The sequence below is a fragment of the Kogia breviceps genome, chromosome 10, assembly GCF_026419965.1.
Source record: "Kogia breviceps isolate mKogBre1 chromosome 10, mKogBre1 haplotype 1, whole genome shotgun sequence".
In the NCBI taxonomy this organism is placed as follows: Eukaryota; Metazoa; Chordata; class Mammalia; order Artiodactyla; family Physeteridae; genus Kogia; species Kogia breviceps.
In genome coordinates this window covers 77,667,277-77,694,328 of record NC_081319.1, presented here as the reverse complement: position 1 = coordinate 77,694,328, position 27,052 = coordinate 77,667,277, and the positions used below count along the sequence as shown (strand labels likewise).

At 39.6% G+C, this 27,052-nt stretch overlaps 1 protein-coding gene across 3 annotated transcripts in view; it reads left to right on the top strand.

Moving 5' to 3' along the window:
• Positions 1-26,617, top strand: part of SUPT3H (SPT3 homolog, SAGA and STAGA complex component) — a 429,490-nt gene extending 402,873 nt beyond the window's left edge. For all 3 annotated transcript variants that reach the window (XM_059077802.2, XM_067006330.1, XM_067006331.1), the window contains one exon: positions 26,477-26,617. In XM_059077802.2, the coding sequence (XP_058933785.1) occupies positions 26,477-26,518 (42 nt within the window). In that variant the 3' untranslated portion in view covers positions 26,519-26,617. The remainder of the gene's footprint in view (positions 1-26,476) is intronic.
• The last annotated feature ends 435 nt before the right edge of the window (positions 26,618-27,052 follow it).

The following is a 27,052-nucleotide window of genomic DNA, read 5'->3' as shown; positions in this document are numbered from 1 at the left end:
TGAACATTGGGGTACATGTGTCTTTTTGAATTATAGTTTTCTCTGGGTATATGCCCAATAGAGAGATTGCTGGGTCATCAGATAATGCTATTTTTAGTTTTTTAAGGAACCTCCATACTGTTCTTCATAGTGGCTGGATCAGTTTACATTCCCACCAACAGTGCAAGAGGGTTCCTTTTCTCCACACTCTCTCCAGCATTTGCTGTTTGTAGATTTTCTGATGATACCCATTCTAACCAGTGTGAGGTGATACCTCATTGTAGTTTTGATTTGCATTTCTCTAACTATTAGTGATGTTGAGCAGCTTTTCATGTGCCTCTTAGCCACCTGTATATCTTCTTTGGAGAAATGTCTATTTAGGTCTTCTGCCCATTTTTGGATTGGGTTGTGTTTTTAATGTTGAGCTGCATGAGCTGTTCATATATTTTGGAGATTAATCCTTTGTCCGTTGATTCGTTTGCAAATATTTTCTCACATTCTGAGAGTTGTCTTTTCGTCTTGTTTATGTCTGCCTTGGCTGTGCAAAAGCTTTTAAGTTTCATTAGGTCCCATTTGTTTATTTTTGTTTTTATTTCCATTACTCTAGGAGATGGATCAGAAAATATCTTGCTGTGATTTGTGTCAAAGAGTGTTCTTCCTGTGTTTTCCTCTAATAGTTTTATAGTGTCCACTCTTACATTTAGGTCTCTAATCCATTTTGAGTTTATTTTTGTGTATGATATTAGGGAGTGTTCTAACTTCATTCTTTTACATGTAGCTGTCTAGATTTCCCAGCGCCACTTATTGAAGAGACTGTCTTTTCTCCATTGTATATCCTTGCCTCCTTTTGTCATAAATTAATTGACCGTAGGTGCGTGGGTTTATCTCTGGACTTTCTATCCTGTTCCATTGATCTATATTTCTGTTTTTGTGCCAGTACCATATTGTCTTGATTACTGTAGCTTTGTAGTATAGTCTGAAGTCAGGGAGTCTGATTCCTCCAGCTCCGATTTTTCCCTCAAAACTGCTTTGGCTAGTCGAGGTCTTTTGTGTCTCCATACAAATTTTAAGATTTTTTGTTCTAGTTCTGTAAAAAATGCCATTGGTAGTTTGATAGGGATTGCATTGAATCTGTAGATTGCTTTGGGTAGTAGAGCCACTTTCACAATATTGATTCTTCCAATCCAAGAACATGGTATATCTCTCCATCTGTTGGTATCATCTTTAATTTCTTTCATCAGTGTCTTATAGTTTTCTGCATACAGGTCTTTTGTCTCCCTAGGTAGGTTTTTTCCTAGGTATTTTATTCCTTCTGTTGCAATGGTAAATGGGAGTGTTTCCTTAATTTCTCTTTCAGATTTTTCATCATTAGTGTATAGGAATGCAAGAGATTTCTGTGCATTAATTTTGTATCCTGCAACTTTACCAAATTCATTGATTAGCTCTAGTAGCTTTCTAGTGGCATTTTTAGGATACTCTATGTATAGTATCATGTCACCTGCAAACAGTGACAGTTTTACTTCTTCTTTTCCAGTTTGTATTCCTTTTATTTCTTATTCTTCTCTGATTGCCGTGGCTAAGACTTCCAAAACTATGTTGAATAATAGTGGTGAGAGTGGACGTCCGTGTCTTGTTTCTGATCTTAGAGGAAATGCTTTCAGTTTTTCACCTTTGAGAATGATGTTTGCTGTGGGTTTGTCATATATGGCCTTTATTATGTTGCAGTAGGTTCCCTCTTTGCCCACTTTCTGGAGAGTTTTTATCATAAATGGATGTTGAATTTTGTCCAAAGCTTTTTCTTCATCTATTGAGATGATCAGATAGTTTTTATTCCCTGGGATAAATCCCACTTGATCATGGTGTATGATCCTTTTAATGCGTTGTTGGATTCTGTTTGCTAATATTTTGTTGAGGATTTTTTGCATCTATATTCATCAGTGATATTGGTCTGTAATTTTCTTTTTTTGTAGTATCTTTGTCTAGTTTTGGTATCAGGATGATGGTGGCCTTATAGAATGAGTTTGGGAGTGTTCCTTTCTCTGCAGTTTTTGGAAGAGTTTGAGAAGGGTGGGTGTTAGCTCTTCTCTAAATGTCTGATAGAATTCACCTGTGAAGCCATCTGGTCCTGGACTTTTGTTTGTTGGAGGATTTTTAATCACAGTTTCAATTTCAGTGCTTGTGATTGGTCTGTTTATATTTTCTATTTCTTCCTGGTTCAGTCTTGGAAGGTTATACCTTTCTAAGAATTTGCCCATTTCTTCCATATTGTCCAGTTTTTTGGCATAGAGTTGCTTGTAATAGTCTCATAGGATGCTTTGTATTTCTGCAGTGTCTGTTGTAACATCTCCTTTTTCATTTCTAATTTTATTGATTTGAGTTCTCTCCCTCTTTTTCTTGATGAGTCTGGCTAATGGTTTATCAATTTCGTTTATCTTCTCAAAGAACCAGCTCTTAGTTTCATTGATCTTTGCTATTGTTTTCTTTGTTTCTATTTCATTTACTTCTGCTCTGATCTTGATGATTTCTTTCCTTCTGCTAACTTTGGGTTTTGTTTGTTCTTCTTTCTCTAGTTCCTTCAGGTGTAATGTTAGATTGTTTGTTTGAGATGTTTCTTGAGGTAGACTTGTATAGCTATAAACTTCCCTCTTAGAACTGCATTTGCTGCATCCCATAGGTTTTGGATCATCGTGTTTTCATTGTCATTTGTCTCTAGGTATTTTTTGATTTTCTCTTTGATTTCTTTAGTGATCTCTTGGTTATTTAGTAACGTATTCTTTAGCCTCCATGTGTTTGTGTTTTTTACATTTTTTTCCCTGTAATTGATTTCTAATCTCATAGCGTTGTGGTCAGAAAAGATGCTTGATATGATTTCAATTTTCTTAAATTTACTGAGGCTTGATTTGTGACCCAAGATGTCATCTATCCTAGGGAATGTTCCATGCGCACTTCAGAAGAAAGTGTAATCTGCTGTTTTTGGAAGGAATGTCCTGTAAATATCAATTAAATCTATCTGGTCTATTGTGTCATTTAAAGCTTGTGTTTTCCTTATTAATTTTCTGTTTGGTTGATCTGTCCATTGGTGTAAGTGAGGTGTTAAAGTCCCCCACTATTATTGTGTTACTGTCAATTTCCTCTTTTAGAGCTGTTAGCAGTTGCCTTATGTATTGAGGTGCCTCTATGTTGGGAGCATATATTTTTATAATTGTTATATCTTTTCCTTGGATTGATCCCTTGATCATTATGTAGTGTCCTTCCTTGTCTCCTGTAACATTCTTTATTTTAAAGTCTATTTTATCTGATATGAGTATTGCTACTCCAGCTTTCTTCTGATTTCCATTTGCATTGAATATCTTTATCCATTCCCCTCACTTTCAGTCTGTATGTGTCCCTAGGTCTGAAGTGGGTCTCTTGTAGGCAGCATATATGAGTCTTGTTTTTGTATCCATTCAGCAAGCCTGTATCTTTGGTTGGAGCATTTAATCCATTCACATTTAAGGTAATTACCAATATGTATGTTCCTATTACCATTTTCTTAATTGTTTTGGGTTTGTTTTTGTAGGTTTTTTCTCCTCTTGTGTTTCCCACTTAGAGAAGTTCCCTTAGCATTTGTTGCAGAGCTTGTTGGTGGTGCTGAATTCTCTTAGCTTTTGCTTGTGTGTAAAGCTTTTGATTTCTCCATCGAATCTGAATGAGAACCTTGCTGGGTAGAGTAATCTTGGTTGTAGGTTCTTCCCTTTCATCACTTTAAGTATGTCAGGCCACTTCTTCTGACTTGTAGAGTTTCTGCTGAGAAATCAACTGTTAACCTTATGGTAGTTCCCTTGTATGTTATTTGTCATTTTTCCCTTGCTGCTTTCAGTAATTTTTCTTTGTCTTTGATTTTTGCCAGTTTGATTACTGTGTGTCTCAGCATGTTTCTCCTTGGGTTTATCCTGTATGGGACTCTCTGCACTTCATGGAATTGGTGGCTATTTCATTGCCCATGTTAGAGAAGTTTTCGACTGTAATCTCTTCAAGTGTTTTCTCGGGTCCTTTCTCTCTCTCTTCTCCTTCTGGGACCCCTACAATGCGAACATTGTTACGTTTAATGTTGTCCGAGAGGTCTCTTAGGTTGTCTTCATTTCTTTTAATTCTTTTTTCTTTATTCTGTTCCACAGCAGTGAATTCCACCATTCTGTCTTCCAGGTCACTTATCCGTTCTTCTACCTCAATTATTCTGCTATTGATTCCTTCTAGTATATTTTTCATTTCAGTTATTTTATTGTTCATCTCTATTTGTTTGTTCTTTAATTCTTCTAGGTCTTTGATAAACATTTCTTGCATCTTCTTGATCCTTCATTCTTTTTCCAAGGTCCTGGATCATCTTCGCTATCATTATTCTGAATTCTTTTTCTGGAAGGTTGCCTATCTCCAGTCCATTTAGTAATTTTTCTGGGGTTTTATCTTGTTCCTTCATCTGATACATAGCCCTCTGCCTTTTCATCTTGTCTATCTTTCTGTGAATGTGGTTTTTGTTCCACAGGCTGCAGGATTGTAGTTCTTCTTGCTTCTGCTGTGTACCCTCTGAAGTGGGTTTCTTATAGACAACATATAGTGGGTTCTTAGTTTTTGATCCATTCTGATAATCCCTGTCTTTTGATTGGTGTGTTAAGACCACTGACATTCAAAGTGATTATTGATATTGTTGGGTTAATATCTACCATATTTGTTACTGTTTCCTATGTGCTTCCCTTGTTCTTTGTCCCCATTTTTGTCTTCCACTCTTTTTCCATCTTTTGTGGTATTAACTGAGCATTTTATATGATTCCATCTTCTTTCCTTTCTTAGCATGTCAGTTATACTCCTTTTTTTTAAATTTACTTTTTTTAGTGGCTGCCCTAGTGTTTGTAATAACACATTGACATCTAATCAAAGTCCACTTTCAATAACACTTTGCCACTTCACAGGTACTATTAGTACCTTATAAGAACAAAATAATATTGATTCCTTCCTCCTGTCCCTTGTATTGTTACTGCAATTTGTTTCACTTATACATAAATATACAGAAACATGGGTGTGTATATATATATGCAATGTAATTGAATACATTAATTGCTGTTAAACAAACCATTATGTATTAGGTCAATTAAGAATAAAAGTTTTTATTTTACCTTCACTTATTCCTTCTCCAATGGTCTTCCTTTTTTATGTATATCCAGGTTTCTGAACTATATCTAAAGAACTTCCTTTAACATTTTCCTGCAAGCAGGCCTACTAGCAAAAAAAAAGCTTCCCTCAATTTTTGTTAGTCTGAGAAAATCTTTATTTCTCCATCACCTTTAAAGGATTACATCACAGAGTACAGAATTCTGGGTTGGTAGATTTTTTCTCAACACTTTAAATATTTCACTCCACTTTTTTCTTGCTTACATGGTTTCGGAGAAGTTAGGTGTGATTGTTTTCTTTGCTCCTTTATAGGTAAGGTGTTATTTTTCTCTGGCATCTTTTAATTTTTTTTATTTTTCTGTAGTTTGAATATGATATGCCTAGGTGTAGTTTGGTTTTTGTATTTATTCTGCTTGGTGTTCTCGGAGCTCGCTGGATCTGTGGTTTGGTGTATGAAATTAATTTGGGAAAATTCTCAGTTGTCAGTTTTTAAAATATTTCTTCTGTTCCTTTCTCTTTTTCTTCTTCTGGTATTCCCATTATACATATGTTATACCATTTGTAGCTATCTCACAGTTTGGGGATATTTTATTCCATCTTTTCTGGTTTTTTCACTCTTTGCTTTTCAGTTTTGGAGGTTCCTAGAGAACAGTTCTTGGATATTCTCTTCTTTTTTTCCAGTCTTTTTACTCTTTGCTTTTCAGTTTTGGAGGTTTCTAAGTGTAGTATCCTCAAGCTCAAAGTTTATTTCCTCAGCCATATCCAGTCTACTAACAAACCCATCAGAGGCATTCTTTATTTCTGTTACAGTGGTTTTTTATCTCTAGCATTTCTTTTTGATTTTTTCTTAAAATTTCCATCTCTTTGCTTACATTGCTCATCTGTTCTTGCATGCTGTTTACTGTATCCATTAGAGCCTTTAGCATCCTAATCATAGTTGTTATAAATTCCCAGTCTGTTAATTCCAACATACCTGTCATAAACGAGTCTGGTTCTGATGCTTGCTGTGTCTTTTCAAACTGTATTTTGCCTTATAATATACCTTGTAACTTTGTCTTAATACCCAGACATGATATACTGGGTAAAAGGAACAACTATAAACAGGTCTTTATTAATATGGTGGTAAGATGTGGGAGGAGGGGATGCATTCTATACAACTATGATTAGGTCTTTGTCTTTTAGTGAGCCTGTGCCTCTGAACTGTGACCTTCACAAGTGCTTCTTAGTGTCCCACCCACCAACCTATTAGTCAAGGTGGCTACAGTGGACTGAAGTTGGGTATTTGCCTTTTCCCAGGTCAGTTAGGCTCTTATAAAACCTCTGTGGGTTAAGCTCTGGTTAAATAGTTCTTCCTGTAGGTAGACCTTGTTAAGAAGAACAGTATGCTTTGGTGTATTTCAAAATGCTTTTTACCTCTCTCCCTGCCCCAAGCATGAGGAGAGTTTTCTGTGATACTCACTTTGAGAACCTGGTAGAGCTCCAGGAGCTAAAACTCAGAAGAGTGTGGTCCCCTTCCCCATCCCCCATGATTGAGTTCCCCTGGAGTTTTATCTCCCAGGTTTGTCCACACTACAAACCTAGCAGTTTGTCAGTTACAGTTCAGTTTTCCCTACCCCAGCACTGGTCCGCACAGAGGTTTTTGCTTATAGATTTGTGTTCCATTACATTGTGACTCTCTGTATTTGCCTGTCTGTCTCTCTGATTTTAAGGGCATTGATTTTCCCTGTCACTTCACTTCTCCTTTGAATCTAAGAAGAATTGTTGATTTTTCTGTTTGTTCAACTTTTACTTGTTGTTAGGACAGAGTGGCACCTTCCAAGCCTCTTACGTGCTACCTCAGAAACAAGAAGTTCTCCAGTTATTCTAATTTAATATAAGGAGTTTATATCAGGCTCTAAAGTAAAGGTTCAAAAGAATTGGTTGAATGTTTATATAACATGAGCATTTCTTGCCTGAATTTTGATAAACGCTTCAGTGGTAGGTGGTGTGGGTTGGTGTCTTGGATTTAATATTTATTGTGACAAGCATAGCCTGTAGACTGGCATTTGGGAATAAGATAAGTCAGGCTCTCTCTCCTCTGGTACTTACCTAGAACATTTTTCTGTCCTGCTATGCATTCCCTTCCCATCCCCAACTCGGGCCTCAGCTGAGTGTCTTTTCCTTCAAGAAGCCTCCTTGATCACCACTGCCTACCTCTACTATCCTCTTATATGGTCCCATTACACTCTATTCTCACTCTGTAATTCCCATTACTTTTGTCATTTCTCATTCAGTATGTCTCCCCCACTAGACTGTTAACATATGAAGGGTAGGAACCACTTCTGTGATCACTGCTGTGATCACCACTGCACCTCACAGCCTATATTATTAAATAAATGAATGAATGAATGAATGACAGTAGCTTCATACAGAAATATACCTTCTCAGGTGGCTACCTCAGTGATTGATATTAACTACTGTGTCCTGATAGTTCTGTGTCATAATTTTATTATTCACTGTCTTCCAAAAATTCTTGAATATCTTAATTATAATTTATTTACTCTTCTAAATTGGTGTCTTGACCATGGGTAAACAGCTGTTTCTATTTGTGTTCTTATTCCTCATGTTGTATTTTATGACGTGGCAAAGGCCACTGAGGCAGTATTTTCTTTTAATTTTTATTGTATCATTGTTGACAACTTTGAAAATAAGAAATACAATTGAGTAACATTGCCACCCAACCACGATTGTTAAAAAGTTATTTTATACTACTATAAACTTTTCAGTAACAGAATATTGGAACTTAAAATGTTTAGATGCCACAAAACAATTTAACAGTGTTGTTTTAGATAACTTGGATTTTTTTTTTTTCTGGCAAACAATGCAGTTGGCTCCATAGATGCAGAAGTTTTTACTCCTGGCAGAAAACAGTAATGAGAAGCCCAGAAATGCTCCCACTGGGAGCTGTGAACTAACATCAGAGTAACCCTTTGCTTTGTTGCGTTGCTTATGATTGAATTATTAAGGTCACTAGTTTATTTTTCTTAATGATTGCTGCTGACGGTTATCTGGTGAAATGATAAGTATGTGGTCTAAACCTAATTTTTCAGAGCTGAGAATACCCCAGCTCCTGCTCTCATGGTGAACACATGTTAGCATTTCTCGTTGTCTGGAGGAAACTAAGGTACTTGCAAGTCAAATGCATTCATTTATTAGATGATTGTTTATTGATCACCTACTTATGTGTCGTGCATTGGGTTGCACCCTGGACATACAGAGATAAATAAAATAGCAACTTCCTGCCTTCTGGAGAGCTTTGGGTCAAACAAGAAAAATGAGAATTAACTGTTGTTATACCAAACTGCCCCCCCAGAAATGGAGATTTTGATTACTAACTCCTGCCAGTTGGGCACTGTTTATACATATACTTATATGTGCTTGCAGCTTGGAACAATTCAGACATCTGTGTGTTGTTTACAGTATAGGTAGCTGAAGAAAAGTTGAATATTATTGCCATTAAATTATTATTACCATAGATGTATTTAAGTGCATACAATATCATGGAAAGAATAGTTTAAACATAGAAATGGCACACTTTCAGTTAGACTCATCTAAAGTTGCTAAAAATGACATTCGCAAAAAGCTTTTCTCTAAAATGCAATGCTATTTGTATCAACCACATAATTATTTTTCTCAGCAACAACAAGAAATTAACACATCTCTCATATAATTTGATTGCAATGACTTGGGCAATTAAAAATGGTAATTTTAATAATTAAATTTTAATTTAGAGATGTTTATATTCAGAATCCTGAAATAACTAATAAGAAGAATATGATACAGACTTAGAGAAAAACATGCATAAAATGACACGTTCTTCAAGATTTATAGGCTCCAGTTACTTGGAATAGAATGGGAGTTAATGCTATGTCTTTTTCCTATTCTGCCAGCCAGAGAAGACCTCTTATTTAGAGGGCAGGGCTCCCTCCACTGTCTTAAATCAAGGCTCTGCTGTCTGACAAACTGTCCTCCATGATTTTCACTGGATATTTATAACATGGGGAAGTACACAAAAAAGGAAAATGTTTAATGAAGAGCTTTGCATGTTACAATGCTATACATCATATGGTTCAATTTAGATTCTCTAAAATATCAGAGTTAGAATGAAATTATCAAAAAGGGGAAAGTCACATGGCATTGCTACAAACAAGATGTGCCTATTTGTATTTATGTTTGCTAATGAATTTCAGCCATGATCCCCACTTTGATTTTAAGAGTCTCAGACCACCATTCGGTTTTATTCATTGTAATTAAATCTCTTGCCCACACGCAGACACAAGGGCAGCAAGAAAAGGGGGCATATTTTATCTTTTCAAAAGCTATTACGTAGCTTTGATATGAAGCTCCAGAGGTCCAAAGATTTATAGTATTAAAGCAAAACAGTATGTCTCTCAGGGCACTATCACCTCCTTCAGCAAATGGAGGCGCCGAGAGAGGGCTTGGACTCTGAATCCAGCGACCCCGCGGAGGGCAGGGCTGAATTTGTGCTTACAGGAGCAGTGGAATTTGAGGCAACTTGGTGTAGTCTCCGATGTTGCTACCGGAAGAGAGGTAGAAAAAGGCCAGATGAAAGCACAACTGGTTTCACAGTAACTTGGGAGTGAGTTGGGGCAGAGAGGAGGGCTAATTCAGCTGTCTTGTGGAACAGCATTTATACGTGAAATGCAGAGATGTACATACCTTCCCAACCCCAGCCAACCGCATGTTCCAATAAACAGAACACTTAGGCTGACTTAATTAGTAAGGACTAGGGAAAGACTATTGCTTTCGGTTACTCTCCAACCTCCCTCACCTTTTCCTTCCAGCAAAACCAAGCCAGTAGCTGTAGAACCTCTGCCCTCTGTGCCCTCTTCCTCCCTGTGGAGTGGAAAAGAGCTTTTGGGAAACCACTAGGCCCTTGGTAACCAGGGCGGCTCCTGTGGCCCACAAATCATCCAAAATGCAGAGAGTCTACCCTACACTTAGTTAATTGGGAGTTAACTGTAGTTTGGGACAGGGTGAATGTTGCTCCAAATCTTTTCCCTGTCCTTCTTCTACTGGATTTAACCCAAATTCGCCAACTCCAGACAGACCTAGGCAAGCCACATTATTTGCTTGGCCCTAAATCAGACACACTGAGCACAGCCTTAGTAAGACTTCAGCATGAACAGATGGTACGTCATTCCCTTGAAGGTTCTAAAGGTGCATACTTTTGCCACAGAACCTTTCAGCCAAGTTTATCTTAATTATTTTGCTATTTCATCCATTTATCAAAATTGTAATTTGGGGCACTCAGGGATATTAGGTGATTCTCTAAGGAAGAGCTAATCATATAGCAGAAGAGGCAGAAGTAGAACTGAAAGCTCATGATGGCTGCCTTGTTCTAACTGCTCAGCTGTCCTGTTTTGGACGTCATGAAGTCCCTCCCTTCGCCCAGTCTCTTCACTTTTGTTCTGCTCCCAAGGGTACTTTATCTGGAAAAATGATTTTTTTCCCCTACATCCGTTTTCCCCATTAAGGTCAGAGAAGCTGAACACACAGCTTTGGGCAGAATGAGAACCATCCTGGGTTCTCTCCACATGACCATGGATGTATCTCTCTTTGTCTCTGGGCAATGGTTTTTTCATCTGTTCGATTAGGAATTGGGCTAGAGGAGTTCACAAAGATACTTTCCAATTCCGAAATTTTATTGTTCCTTGATTTTAGATGTAAGCAAAAGGTTTGTTCAGCTTGGTTTAGTAGGCTTAATGTCCACATCCCTTTGGCATTATGGAATTAAACGTGGTGTGGCGGTCGGAAGGACTGTGCTACCTAACAGCATCTGGGAAGGAGAACAACAACGACTCGTGTACAGATGACCCACAAGTAAGAAGTGTGAGAGACAACAGCTAACACGTCTGCTGTCTGCGTAAAAGGCATGGTCCAAAAACCTAATTTCTGTTTCTTCTGTATTAAATTAAATGCTAAGATTAGGATTTCCATTATGAAATATTGTTTACTGTATAATCATGACAGACTCTGAGAGGGTTCCATTGATTGACCGAACCATTTTGGGAACCTGTTAATGGTGTACTCACCTATTCCACCACCATTCTCAGCCCTCACCTGCATCCGGGTCACTGGGATTGCTTCTCAAATGTTCCAAACTCGAACTCCACTCAGACCAGTTGACTTGAAAGAAGTGAAGCCAGAGTATCTGTTATTTTTGTAAAGCTCCCCAAGTTATTTGGATGCACAGTGCTTTTTATTATATACTGTTCTTTAAATTAGTCTGGAAAATAAGCGCCAGCTGGGAGTGCCTCCAAACTGAAGATGATTTAGATTCAGGTCCCATCTTTGCACTCTGAAGGATTGTGCCAGACTAATCTAGTTAATTTTAATTTACTTTAAGTGATCTTTAGCAAGAATTGAGTTTATTAGGACTAGGAGAATATGTATATCTATAGTAATCTGGATGGAATAAATTCGGCCAGATTTCAGGGGGTTTTTTGTTTTCTTTTGTTTAATGTAAGACAGTGTGGTATAATGAAAAGAATACCGGCCCTGGGTTTTGAATCCTAAATCTACTCATCACCCACTAGACATGTCACTTTAAAAAGGAGAATAACAAGACCTTTTTTTTTTTTTTTTTTTTGCTAGTTGTCGTAAGGCTAAATTAGATATGGACATGAAAGTATTGTACTTCATAAACCATTTTTTTAAAGTGTAGTATTTTTTAATATTTGCCCCCCTGCTTTAAGAAATATACAATCTCATGCCCTTTTAAGTGTTATTTGGAATTAAATATTATGATTTAAAGTAAAAGAGAAAACAAAAAGGCTGCCTTGTTTTTTCTCTTTCCCACCCTTGAAAATGACCTCTCAATGCATTTTACTTGTCGTGGTTAAACCGTTAGCATTAAATTGGAAGCTTTAGTGACTGACCGCAGGGACTGTGTTACTTATCCTTGTGTCCTTTGCACCTCCAAGCACAAGTGGTGGTGCAAGCAAGCACCACCAAGCACCAAGCTGGAACTCTAAATAGAGAGTTGCTAAAATCCAATTCTGCAAATTTATAGGAATTCAGATAATAGAACCAAAATCTTCTGTCTTAGGCCTTTGAGGAATGAAGTATTTGTAAGTGAATTTGAGATCTGCTATAATGAAATTTTCCCCCTTTTTTTCCAGCTTTGTTGAGGGATAATTGAAATATATAAGGTTATATAATATTTAAGGTTTGGTTTATTTAAAATCTTCCCTTTTTAAAAAAAATTGTATTGGCGTATAGTTGATTTACAATGTTGTGTTAGTTTCAGGTGTACAGCAAAGTGGTTCAGTTATACATATACATATACCCACTCTTTTTTTTAAGATTCTTTTCCCATATAGGCCATTACAGTGTAGTATCGAGTAGAGTTACCTTGCTATACAGCATGTTCTTATTAGTTATCTATTTTAGTAGTAGTGTGTACATACGTGTGTATATGCCAGTCCCAGTCTCCCTATTTATCCCACCCCCCTTATCCCCTGGTACCCATAAGTTTGTTTTCTACATCCATGACTCTATTTCTGTTTTGTAAATAAGTTCATTTGTACCCTTTTTTTAGATTCCACATATAAGCGGTATCATATGATATTTGTCTTTCTGTGTCTGACTTCACTCAGTATACAATCGCTGGGTCCATGCATGTTGCTGCAAATGGCATTATTTTCTTCTTTTTTATGGTTGAGCAGTCTTCCATTGTATATATGTACCACATCTTCTTCACCCATTCCTCTGTTGATGGACATTTAGGCTGCTTCCATGTCCTGGCTATTGTAAATAGTGCTGCAGTGAACACTGGGGTGCATGTATCTTTTTGAATCATGGTTTTCTCCAGGTGTATGCCCAGCAGCAGGATTGCTGGGTCATACGGTAGTTCTATTTTTAGTTTTTTTAGGAGCCTCCATACTGTTCTCCATAGTGGCTGTATCAATTTACATTCCCACCAACAGTGTAGGAGGGTTCCCTTTTCTCTACACCCTCTCCAGCATTTATTGTTTATAGATTTTTTTGGTGATGGTCATTCTGACCAGTGTGAGGTGATACCACATTGTAGTTTTATTTTGCATTTCTCTAATAATTATTGATGTTGAGCATCTTTTCATGTGCTTTTTGGCTATGTGCATGTCTTCTTTGGAGAAATGTCTATTTAGATCTTCCGCCCATTTTTTGATTGGGTTGTTTGGGGTTTTTTTTATATTGAGCTGCATGAGCTGTTTTGTGTATTTTGGAGATTAATCCCTTGTCAGTTGCTTCGTTTGCAAATATTTTCTCCCATACTGAGGGTTGTCTTTTTGTTTTGTTCATGGTTTCCTTTGCTGTGCAAAAGCTTTTAAGTTTAATTAGGTCCCATTTGTTTATTTTTGTTTTTATTTTCATTACTCTAAGAGGTGGATCAAAAAAAATCTTGCTGCAATTTATGTCAGAGTGTTCTGCCTATGTTTTCTTCTAAGAGTTTTATAGTGTCCAGCCTTACAATTAGGTCTTTAATCCATTTTGAATTTATTTTTGTGTGTGGTGTTAGGGAGTGTTCTAATTTCATTCTTTTACATGTAGCTGTCCAGTTTTCCCAGCACCACTTATTGAAGAGAGTGTCTTTTCACCATTGTATGTTCTTGCCTCCTTTGTCATAGGTTAGGTGACCGTAGATGCGTAAAATCTTCGTTTTTTCTTAATGTAGGCATTTATCACTATAAACTTGCCTCTTAGAACTGCTTTTGCTGCATCCTTTTGTTTCATCTTGAAGAACTCCCGTTAGCATTTCTTGTAAGGCAGGTCTAGTGGTGATAAATTCCCTCGGTTTCTGTTTGTCTGGGAAAGTCTTTATCTCTACCCAGGAACTACTTTCCTGGGTGCAGCAACAGCACATCCTGGGGATGGTGGGTCAAAGTCCCAACTCTGGCCCCATGGAACAGGGTGCAGAGCAGCAACAGCTCAGCCTCAGTGATGCCAAAATTAATCAGGAAATGTAGTAGTAAGAATAAAATACAGGTCTGAACTGAGGGGCATGGTTTTATCTATAATTAAAGCCTTACTAATTAGGCTAATGGCATAAATAACACACACATATAATTATATTCAAACTACAGAGTATGTTTTATAGCATATTTATCTTCTTTTGCTTAAGATAAATATTAACCTTTTGCTTTTTTTTTCTTTTTTTTTTTTTCTCTTTTTTTTTGAGGAGAGAGAGAGATCAGGAGAGAGAGAGATTGTGAGGAGAGAGAGAGATTATGAGGAGAGAGAGAGATTATGAGGACAGAGATTATGAGGAGACAGAAAGAGAGGGAAATTATGAGGAGAGAGAGAGATTATGAGGAGAGAGATTATGAGGAGAGAGATTATGAGGAGAGAGAGATTAGGAGGAGAGAGAGAGAGATTATGAGGAGAGAGAGAGATTGTGAGGAGAGAGAGATTGTGAGGAGAGTGAGAGAGATTATGAGGAGAGAGAGAGAGATTATGAGGAGAGAGTGAGAGATTATGAGGAGAGAGAGAGAGATTATGAGGAGAGAGATTATGAGGAGAGAGAGATTATGAGGAGAGAGAGAGATTGTGAGGAGAGAGAGAGATTGTGAGGAGAGAGATTATGAGGAGAGAGAGAGAGATTATGAGGACAGAGAGATTATGAGGAGAGAGAGATTGTGAGGAGAGAGAGATTATGAGGAGAGAGAGAGATTGTGAGAAGAGAGAGAGATTATGAGGAGAGAGAGAGACATTGTGAGGAGAGAGAGAGATTATGAGGAGAGTGAGAGATTATGAGGAGAGAGAGAGAGATTGTGAGGAGAGAGAGAGATTGTGAGGAGAGTGAGAGAGATTATGAGGAGAGAGAGAGAGATTATGAGGAGAGAGAGAGATTGTGAGGAGAGAGAGAGATTGTGAGGAGAGAGAGAGATTGTGAGGAGAGAGATTGTGAGGAGAGAGATTGTGAGGAGAGAGAGAGATTATGAGGAGAGAGAGAGATTGTGAGGAGAGAGATTATGAGGAGAGAGAGATTATGAGGAGAGAGAGAGATTATGAGGAGAGAGAGATTATGAGGGGAGAGAGAGATTATGAGGAGAGAGAGAGAGATTGTGAGGAGAGAGAGAGATTGTGAGGAGAGAGAGAGAGAGATTGTGAGGAGAGAGAGAGAGATTATGAGGAGAGAGAGAGATTGTGAGGAGAGAGAGATTATGAGGAGAGAGAGGTTATGAGGAGAGAGAGAGATTATGAGGACAGAGAGAGACATTGTGAAGAGAGAGAGAGAGACTGTGAGGAGAGAGAGAGATTATGAGGAGAGAGAGAGATTGTGAGGAGAGAGAGAGATTGTGAGGAGAGAGAGAGATTGTGAGGAGAGAGAGAGATTGTGAGGAGAGTGAGAGAGATTATGAGGAGAGAGAGAGACATTGTGAAGAGAGAGAGATTATGTGGAGAGAGAGATTATGAGGAGAGAGAGATTATGAGGAGAGAGATTGTGAGGAGAGAGAGAGATTGTGAGGAGAGAGAGAGAGATTATGAGGAGAGAGATTGTGAGGAGAGAGAGATTATGAGGAGAGAGAGATTGTGAGGAGAGAGAGAGACATTGTGAGGAGAGAGAGAGATTGTGAGGAGAGAGAGAGAGATTGTGAGGAGAGAGAGAGATTGTGAGGAGAGAGAGAGATTGTGAGGAGAGAGAGAGATTGTGAGGAGAGAGATTGTGAGGAGAGAGATTGTGAGGAGAGAGAGAGATTGTGAGGAGAGAGAGAGATTGTGAGGAGAGAGATTATGAGGAGAGAGAGATTATGAGGAGAGAGAGAGATTATGAGGAGAGAGAGATTATGAGGGGAGAGAGAGATTATGAGGAGAGAGAGAGAGATTGTGAGGAGAGAGAGAGATTGTGAGGAGAGAGAGAGAGAGATTGTGAGGAGAGAGAGAGAGATTATGAGGAGAGAGAGAGATTGTGAGGAGAGAGAGATTATGAGGAGAGAGAGGTTATGAGGAGAGAGAGAGATTATGAGGACAGAGAGAGACATTGTGAAGAGAGAGAGAGAGACTGTGAGGAGAGAGAGAGATTATGAGGAGAGAGAGAGATTGTGAGGAGAGAGAGAGATTGTGAGGAGAGAGAGAGATTGTGAGGAGAGTGAGAGAGATTATGAGGAGAGAGAGAGACATTGTGAAGAGAGAGAGATTATGTGGAGAGAGAGATTATGAGGAGAGAGAGATTATGAGGAGAGAGATTGTGAGGAGAGAGAGAGATTGTGAGGAGAGAGAGAGAGATTATGAGGACAGAGATATTATGAGGAGAGAGATAGATTGTGAGGAGAGAGATTGTGAGGAGAGAGAGATTATGAGGAGAGAGAGATTGTGAGGAGAGAGAGAGACATTGTGAGGAGAGAGAGACATTGTGAGGAGAGAGAGAGAGATTATGAGGAGAGAGACAGAGGGATTATGAGGAGAGAGAGAGAGATTATGAGGAGAGAGCGAGAGATTTTGAAGAGAGAGATTATGAGGAGAGAGAGAGATTATGAGGAGAGAGAGAGATTATGAGGAGAGAGTGATTATGAGGAGAGAGAGAGATTAGGAGAGAGAGATTATGAGGAGAGAGAGAGATTATGAGGAGAGAGAGAGACATTGTGAAGAGAGAGAGATTATGAGGAGAGAGAGAGATTGTGAGCAGAGAGAGATTATGAGGAGAGAGAGGTTATGAGGAGAGAGAGAGATTATGAGGACAGAGAGAGACATTGTGAAGAGAGAGAGAGAGATTGTGAGGAGAGAGAGAGATTATGAGGAGAGAGAGAGAGATTGTGAGGAGAGAGAGAGATTGTGAGCAGAGAGAGAGATTATGAGGAGAGAGAGATTGTGAGGAGAGAGAGAGATTGTGAGGAGAGAGTGATTATGAGGAGAGAGAGAGATTAGGAGAGAGAGATTATGAGGAGAGAGAGAGATTGTGAGGAGAGAGAGATTATGAGGAGAGAGAGAGACATTATGAGGACAGAGATATTATGAGGAGAGAGAGATTATGAGGAGAGAGATTGTGAGGAAAGAGAGATTATGAGGAGAGAGAGATTGTGAGGAGAGAGAGAGACATTGTGAGGAGAGAGAGAGACATTGTGAGGAGAGAGAGAGATTGTGAGGAGAGACAGAGATTGTGAGGAGAGAGACAGAGGGATTATGAGGAGAGAGAGAGAGATTATGAGGAGAGAGAGAGAGATTTTGAAGAGAGAGATTATGAGGAGAGAGAGAGATTATGAGGAGAGAGTGATTATGAGGAGAGAGAGAGATTAGGAGAGAGAGATTATGAGGAGAGAGAGAGATTATGAGGAGAGAGAGAGACATTGTGAAGAGAGAGAGATTATGTGGAGAGAGAGATTATGAGGAGAGAGATTATGAGGAGAGAGAGATTATGAGGAGAGAGAGATTATGAGGAGAGAGAGATTATGAGGAGAGAGAGAGATTGTGAGGAGAGAGAGATTATGGGGAGAGAGAGAGAGATTGTGAGGAGAGAGAGATTATGGGGAGAGAGAGAGAGATTATGAGGACAGAGATATTATGAGGAGAGAGAGAGATTATGAGGAGAGAGAGATTATGAGGAGAGAGAGATTGTGAGGAGAGAGAGACATTGTGAGGAGAGATAGAGACATTGTGAGGAGAGAGAGAGAGATTATGAGGAGAGAGACAGAGGGATTATGAGGAGAGAGAGAGAGATTATGAGGAGAGAGAGAGATTTTGAAGAGAGAGATTATGAGGAGAGAGAGATTATGAGGAGAGAGAGAGATTATGAGGAGAGAAGAGATTGTGAGGAGATAGATTATGAGGAGAGAGAGAGAGATTATGAGGACAGAGAGATTATGAGGAGAGAGAGGTTGTGAGGAGAGAGAGATTATGAGGAGAGAGAGAGATTGTGAGAAGAGAGAGAGATTATGAGGACAGAGAGACATTGTGAGGAGAGAGAGAGATTATGAGGAGAGTGAGAGAGATTATGAGGAGAGAGAGATAGATTGTGAGGAGAGAGAGAGATTGTGAGGAGAGTGAGAGAGATTATGAGGAGAGAGAGAGATTGTGAGGAGAGAGAGAGAGAGAGATTATGAGGAGAGAGAGAGAGATTGTAAGGAGAGAGAGAGATTGTGAGGAGAGAAATTATGGGGAGAGAGAGAGAGATTATGAGGACAGAGAGATTATGAGGAGAGAGAGATTATGAGGAGAGAGAGATTATGAGGAGAGAGAGATTGTGAGGAGAGAGAGAGACATTGTGAGGAGAGATAGAGACATTGTGAGGAGAGAGAGAGAGATTATGAGGAGAGAGACAGAGGGATTATGAGGAGAGAGAGAGATTATGAGGAGAGAGAGAGATTTTGAAGAGAGAGATTATGAGGAGAGAGAGATTATGAGGAGAGTAGAGATTGTGAGGAGATAGATTATGAGGAGAGAGAGAGAGATTATGAGGACAGAGAGATTATGAGGAGAGAGAGGTTGTGAGGAGAGAGAGATTATGAGGAGAGAGAGAGATTGTGAGAAGAGAGAGAGATTATGAGGACAGAGAGACATTGTGAGGAGAGAGAGAGAGATTATGAGGAGAGTGAGAGAGATTATGAGGAGAGAGAGATAGATTGTGAGGAGAGAGAGAGATTGTGAGGAGAGAGAGAGATTATGAGGAGAGAGAGAGACATTGTGAGGAGAGAGAGAGAGATTATGAGGAGAGAGACAGAGGGATTATGAGGAGAGAGAGTTTGTGAGGAGAGAGAGATTATGAGGAGAGAGAGATTATGAGGAGAGAGAGAGATTATGAGGAGAGAGAGATTATGAGGAGAGAGAGGGATTATGAGGAGAGTGAGAGAGATTATGAGGAGAGAGAGAGAGATTATGAGGAGAGAGATTATGAGGAGAGAGAGAGATTGTGAGGAGAGAGAGAGAGAGATTATGAGGAGAGAGAGAGAGATTGTAAGGAGAGAGAGAGATTGTGAGGAGAGAGATTGTGAGGAGAGAGAGATTATGAGGAGAGAGAGGTTGTGAGGAGAGAGAGATTATGAGGAGAGAGAGAGATTGTGAGAAGAGAGAGAGATTATGAGGACAGAGAGACATTGTGAGGAGAGAGAGAGAGATTATGAGGAGAGTGAGAGAGATTATGAGGAGAGAGAGATAGATTGTGAGGAGAGAGAGAGATTGTGAGGAGAGAGAGAGATTATGAGGAGAGAGAGAGACATTGTGAGGAGAGAGAGAGAGATTATGAGGAGAGAGACAGAGGGATTATGAGGAGAGAGAGTTTGTGAGGAGAGAGAGATTATGAGGAGAGAGAGATTATGAGGAGAGAGAGAGATTATGAGGAGAGAGAGATTATGAGGAGAGAGAGGGATTATGAGGAGAGTGAGAGAGATTATGAGGAGAGAGAGAGAGATTATGAGGAGAGAGATTATGAGGAGAGAGAGAGATTGTGAGGAGAGAGAGAGAGAGATTATGAGGAGAGAGAGAGAGATTGTAAGGAGAGAGAGAGATTGTGAGGAGAGAGATTGTGAGGAGAGAGAGATTATGAGGAGAGAGAGAGAGATTATGAGGAGAGAGAGATTATGAGGGGAGAGAGAGATTATGAGGGGAGAGAGAGATTATGAGGAGAGTGAGAGAGATTATGAGGAGAGAGAGATTATGAGGGGAGAGAGAGATTATGAGGGGAGAGAGAGATTATGAGGAGAGTGAGAGAGATTATGAGGAGAGAGAGAGAGATTGTAAGGAGAGAGAGAGATTGTGAGGAGAGAGATTGTGAGGAGAGAGAGATTATGAGGAGAGAGAGAGAGATTATGAGGAGAGAGAGAGATTGTGAGGAGAGAGATTATGAGGAGAGAGAGATTATGAGGAGAGAGAGAGATTATGAGGAGAGAGAGATTATGAGGGGAGAGAGAGATTATGAGGGGAGAGAGAGATTATGAGGAGAGTGAGAGAGATTATGAGGAGAGAGAGAGAGATTGTGAGGAGAGAGAGAGAGATTATGAGGAGAGAGAGAGATTGTGAGGAGAGAGAGAGATTGTGAGGAGAGTGAGAGAGATTATGAGGAGAGAGAGAGACATTGTGAAGAGAGAGAGATTATGAGGAGAGAGAGATTAGGAGAGAGAGATTAGGAGGAGAGAGAGGGATTATGAGGAGAGTGAGAGAGATTATGAGGAGAGAGAGAGAGATTGTGAGGAGAGAGATTGTGAGGAGAGAGAGAGATTGTGAGGAGAGAGAGAGATTGTGAGGAGAGAGAGAGAGATTATGAGGAGAGAGAGAGATTGTGAGGAGAGAGAGAGATTATGAGGAGAGAGAGAGACATTGTGAGGAGAGAGAGAGAGATTATGAGGAGAGAGACAGAGGGATTATGAGGAGAGAGAGTTTGTGAGGAGAGAGAGATTATGAGGAGAGAGAGATTATGAGGAGAGAGAGAGATTATGAGGAGAGAGAGATTATGAGGAGAGAGAGGGATTATGAGGAGAGTGAGAGAGATTATGAGGAGAGAGAGAGAGATTATGAGGAGAGAGATTATGAGGAGAGAGAGAGATTGTGAGGAGAGTGAGAGAGATTATGAGGAGAGAGAGAGATTGTGAGGAGAGAGAGAGATTATGAGGAGAGAGAGACATTGTGAGGAGAGAGATTGTGAGGAGAGAGAGAGTGAGATTATGAGGAGAGAGACAGAGGGATTATGAGGAGAGAGAGAGATTATGAGGAGAGAGAGAGATTGTGAGGAGAGTGAGAGAGATTATGAGGAGAGAGAGAGAGATTGTGAGGAGAGAGACAGAGGGATTATGAGGAGAGAGAGAGACATTGTGAGGAGAGAGATTGTGAGGAGAGAGAGAGTGAGATTATGAGGAGAGAGACAGAGGGATTATGAGGAGAGAGAGAGATTATGAGGAGAGAGAGAGATTATGAGGAGAGAGAGAGACATTGTGAGGAGAGAGAGAGAGATTATGAGGAGAGAGACAGAGGGATTATGAGGAGAGAGAGAGATTATGAGGAGAGAGAGATTGTGAGGAGAGAGAGATTATGAGGAGAGAGAGATTATGAGGAGAGAGAGGGATTATGAGGAGAGAGAGATTATGAGGAGAGAGAGAGATTATGAGGAGAGAGAGAGAGATTAGGAGAGAGAGATTATGAGGAGAGAGAGGGATTATGAGGAGAGTGAGAGAGATTATGAGGAGAGAGATTATGAGGAGAGAGAGAGAGATTATGAGGAGAGAGAGAGAGATTGTGAGGAGTGAGAGAGATTATGAGGAGAGAGAGAGAGATTGTGAGGAGAGAGAGAGATTATGAGGAGAGAGAGAGACATTGTGAGGAGAGAGAGAGATTGTGAGGAGAGAGAGAGAGAGATTATGAGGAGAGAGACAGAGGGATTATGAGGAGAGAGAGAGATTGTGATGAGAGAGAGATTATGAGGAGAGAGAGAGATTATGAGGAGAGAGAGAGATTGTGAGGAGAGAGAGAGATTATGAGGAGAGAGAGTGAGATTAGGAGAGAGAGATTAGGAGGAGAGAGAGGGATTATGAGGAGAGTGAGAGAGCTTATGAGGAGAGAGAGAGAGATTGTGAGGAGAGAGAGAGATTGTGAGGAGAGAGAGAGATTGTGAGGAGACTGAGAGAGATTATGAGGAGAGAGAGATTGTGAGGAGAGAGAGAGAGATTGTGAGGAGAGAGAGAGATTGTGAGGAGAGAGAGAGATTATGAGGAGAGAGAGAGACATTGTGAGGAGAGAGAGAGAGAGATTATGAGGAGAGAGAGAGGGATTATGAGGAGAGAGAGATTATGAGGAGAGAGAGATTGTGAGGAGAGAGAGATTATGAGGAGAGAGAGAGATTATGAGGAGAGAGAGATTATGAGGAGAGAGAGGGATTATGAGGAGAGTGAGAGAGATTATGAGGAGAGAGATTATGAGGAGAGAGAGAGATTGTGAGGAGAGTGAGAGAGATTATGAGGAGAGAGAGAGAGATTGTGAGGAGAGAGAGAGATTATGAGGAGAGAGAGAGACATTGTGAGGAGAGAGATTGTGAGGAGAGAGAGTGAGATTATGAGGAGAGAGACAGAGGGATTATGAGGAGAGAGAGAGATTATGAGGAGAGAGAGATATTGTGAGGAGAGAGATTATGAGGAGAGAGAGATTATGAGGAGAGAGAGAGATTATGAGGAGAGAGAGATTATGAGGAGAGAGAGAGAGATTAGGAGAGAGAGATTAGGAGGAGAAAGAGGGATTATGAGGAGAGAGAGATTATGAGGAGAGAGAGGGATTATGAGGAGAGTGAGAGAGATTATGAGGAGAGAGATTATGAGGAGAGAGAGAGATTGTGAGGAGAGTGAGAGAGATTATGAGGAGAGAGAGAGAGATTGTGAGGAGAGAGAGAGATTATGAGGAGAGAGAGAGACATTGTGAGGAGAGAGATTGTGAGGAGAGAGAGTGAGATTATGAGGAGAGAGACAGAGGGATTATGAGGAGAGAGAGAGATTATGAGGAGAGAGAGATATTGTGAGGAGAGAGATTATGAGGAGAGAGAGATTATGAGGAGAGAGAGAGATTATGAGGAGAGAGAGATTATGAGGAGAGAGAGAGAGATTAGGAGAGAGAGATTAGGAGGAGAAAGAGGGATTATGAGGAGAGTGAGAGAGATTATGAGGAGAGAGAGAGAGATTGTGAGGAGAGAGAGAGAGATTGTGAGGAGAGTGAGAGAGATTATGAGGAGGCAGAGATTGTGAGGAGAGAGAGATTGTGAGGAGAGAGAGAGAGATTGTGAGGAGAGAGAGAGAGATTATGAGGAGAGAGAGAGATTGTGAGGAGAGAGAGGTTATGAGGAGACAGAGAGAGATTATGAGGACAGAGAGAGACATTGTGAAGAGAGAGAGAGATTGTGAGGAGAGAGAGAGATTATGAGGAGAGAGAGAGATTGTGAGGAGAGAGAGAGAGATTGTGAGGAGAGAGAGAGAGATTATGAGGAGAGAGAGAGATTGTGAGGAGAGAGAGAGATGAGGAGAGAGAGAGATTGTGAGGAGAGAGAGAGATTGTGAGGAGAGAGATTATGAGCAACCTTTTGCTTTTTAATATTAATTTGCATTCCTTAAAATATGTAATTTATGATGAACCATAAAAAAGCCGAAGTAAACCAGTTTGGGATTTAAATGTTTTCTCTAGCTTGTTCATTGTCCGTATGATTTTTTTTAAGCCATATTTTAAAAGTACACCCTTAATTAGTTAATTTCCCCACCAGTGCCCAGTGCAGCAATTAGAATCTATGTCTGTTTATCCAGGTAGATTCAGATTCCAGTAAAAGGTCATAATTTGGAGCTGAATGAATAAAAGAATGTCAAAAATGGGGAGCTAGCTTGATATTTAATTTTTTAAAAAGCGTAAGAACTATAGTTGGTCCTTTAAAATATATATATATATATATCATCTTTGCTGGTAACTTTGGGAGATGCTAAAATATCTGAGCTGTTCAATGCATTTACACAGGAGCCAACAGTAGTTGAGAACAGTGCTCTATTAAGTAAGAAGTAAAGCTTAAGTGGTATATAGCAGTAAGAGCTGGTTTGGGGAGGCGAGGTCTGTGTTATTGATTAATTTATACTTTTCAGTAGTTGGGGAGGTCCTGACTTTTTCTAGTCAGGGTCTGGGTTTTACTAACTAAAGGCGTCTGTGAATCGTTCATAGGATCTGACAGTAGAGAGTGAGTGGGATACAGAATGTTTCATGAGGACGTGGCCTCTGGAAGGCCCTCACACCAAGCAATGTTTAAATTTAGTTTCAGCATTCGCAACACAAATAGAGAGAAATTCACAGTTGACACAAAGATGAGTTGTCTTCATCCATCTTCCTTTCAAGTTGCTTACTCTGGAAGGGATGCCAAATTTGGGACATTCCCATAATTACCCTACACAGACAGACAACATACATCCTTTATACATCAAAAGGAAAAAGCAGTGACTCAGGGTGGAGGACCCTAGGGAATTGGTTTGCTGGAATTGCTCTTCACTAATTACACATGCTCGTTTGTTTCTTCTTTATTTTAGAATTAGAATAGGAAGAACTTATTCCAGAAATCTGGGTCAGCTCTAAACTTTGGTTTTCTCGTTAAACTTGGCTACTTGAATGTGTATGTTATTAAATAAGCCTGTCATCTTTTACTTGTTTGCAAACAATAATAATCAATTCTCTGTGAAGGTGACTTGATTTTTGAGAAGTGACCTTTTCAGTACTGGAGCGAACCATTTCATATCTCCCACCCTGGAAAGATTTAATGTGGTAATTTCTCAGGTGAGCTCAGCCAAGACTGCTTTTTCAAGGAAGGCTCACCTCAACCATTTACCTTTAAGAGGAACCCAGCTTTATTCCCAGGTCCATTTATCTCCATGTAAACCATCCCTGTGCTTTCAATATTATGTTATGTTAAAGGTTGTCACTGTGGTTGTAAACTGTAAAATATCAAGGTTAAGAAGCTGCAAGTATTACTTTAGCGTGAGCCTCTCGAAGGCGGCTGTGGTGGAAGGGGCTGTTTCAAGGCCTGAGGCTCCCTTGCCTGTAGTTGTGGGAAGACACCTTATCCGTTCCTGCAACTTATTTGTGGCTCTCCAAGGAGCTCGCTTAACCACTGTTCTCCGGTGCACAATCTTAGGAGCTAGAGCTGGAATTTTCTAGCCTGTTAGAATGTTTGCTTCAATCTGAAAGTGCCCTGTGGCACAAAAAGTCCAGTGGTAAGATGGAGCTCCCAGAGATCCCTGAGAAAGGAAACTTGGAATCTGCCACTGTTTTCTCATCCTTGATACGCTGATCTGGAGTGAACTGTGTAACAGCATAACCCACCGATGAAATTTCAGCCAGGGCGCCAAAGCCTGACAACCATAGTAAATCCTGTGTAAGCAGGAGATTTGGAGGGAAGGTTTTGAAGTTAATTGAATTTTATGATTAACAGAAAGTTATCTGGGAAACCATTTTTGTTTCACCTCATATTGGTAGAAGTCTTTCTAAAAAGCTTGGGTCCACTTTCCTTTTTTTTTTTTCTGTATAATTAAAAATAATCATGTTTTTAGAATTAAACTCTCAGCACCTTCATAACATTATCTTAACCATACAAGCTTATTCTGTATTTCCTATAATATGGCTACTGAAGGTAAATTTATTGGACCGAAAGTTTACAGACTCCAGAACAGCCCAGAGTTACTAGCTTAAAGAAAAAAAAAAAAAAAAAATCCCTGACATGTTGGGAGATCAGCTCGGTGGTTTGTGACCACCTAAAGGGGTGGGATAGGGAGGGTGGGAGGGAGGGAGACGCAAGAGGGAAGAGATATGGGAACACATGTATATGTATAACTGATTCACTTTGTTGTAAAGGAGAAACTAACACACCATTGTAAAGCAATTATACTCCAATAAGATGTTTAAAAAAAAGAAATCCCTGACATGAGATTTTGTCATTTTTTTCCATTTTTCTGAAAACAGATTATAGAAAAATTCCATTTAATTGAGGGTTATGAATTCTCTGAACGTTGCTGTTCCTAGTTTAAATGATGAAAACTATGGTGGTGAAAAGGGGGTATTTTTTCCTAAATCCCGGATTTTAATTCTGCTTCACTCTGGGTCTCATTGTGAGAATCAGGACGAGTCACAGAGGCCCTGTATGGCCCAACTCTTCCAACTCTGAAATGCAGACTATATCTCTTGGGGTGAGAAATCACGCCATTTTACTTTCTTTACTGGAATATATTGCATTATTGCAATTAGTATCTATCTTCCCATTTTTATTTTATGGGAGTATTTTTATCCCATCATGAATATCCATTTATACATCTATATGTACATGAATGTATATAAAATTATGTAAGATTAAAGTTTTCTGTAATGTCTATAACGTACAGAACTCCTTAGAGATCACCATATCTGTGTGTGGTGGTGGGGGGGGTGCTCTGTTAGTATCTGTTCCCATAGCTTTTCGCTGAGACTGTAAATTAGGCCTGGGAAGGATATAATGAGTCAGTAATTTACAGACTATTAAGAGACTTAGTTAGAAGTGATTCTTGGGCATGTCCAATAGAGAGCACATGTTTATAAAGGACAAACAGATTCAACACAACATGTCTTTGGCCTAACCAAGCCCAATCAATTAACAAAATGGGATGTCTTATTTTAGGTATCTCCCACTCCCCCAAAATAGAATCACTAACCACTTGTTAACCACACTGACTTTTTAACAGAGTGGCTGCTAAAGCTTTACCACCAGAAATGTTCAGATTAAGCACCCTATTAGATTGTAGCCAGCAGAGTCTACAAAACAGGAAGAAAGTTCTGTTTGCTCTTTTGCTTTCTTTCCTGGTTTGACTTGATGTGATAATTCACTGCAGATTTCTTTTTTCTTTGACAGAGTGCCTACCGCAGGAATGGGATGGCTTTTCTGGCCTGCTGATGTGACTGTGACTGCAACAACAGGAAAGGCAATGTTATATTAAGGCGATTTCTGTTCCCCTCCTTGGGCAAAATAAAATACAAGTTTACCTTCTCCGCATCCTTGGGAGTGGGCTGGTTTGTTGTGACTATCAACTAGCTGACTCCAGCCCTTTTCCAGCCCCCTCAACGCTGAGTCTTGTTTACTAGATGGGCCATTTAGCCAATTAATGGCAGGATATTTGGGATGGTGTGTAGGTGGACAAGAATGCACATCACACAATTTTGAAATTTTAATTTGGAGTAGATTTACTGCTCTCAGCTCACATAACTTAAAAGCAGTGACTTTTTTTTTCCTCAGTGTTTAGTCTGTGTTTTATTTGATGCGTTTTGTAATCCAGGTTTAGGACAGAGGAAACAAAATTAAAAGAACAGTCAGCTTTCCCCTTGCATTGCCCCACCAACTCTACCTTCTGACATTTGAAGGCTCTAGATCTACATGTATTTTACAGACAAATGTCCATCTTATAAACTCACACTAATCAAAGACCTAATT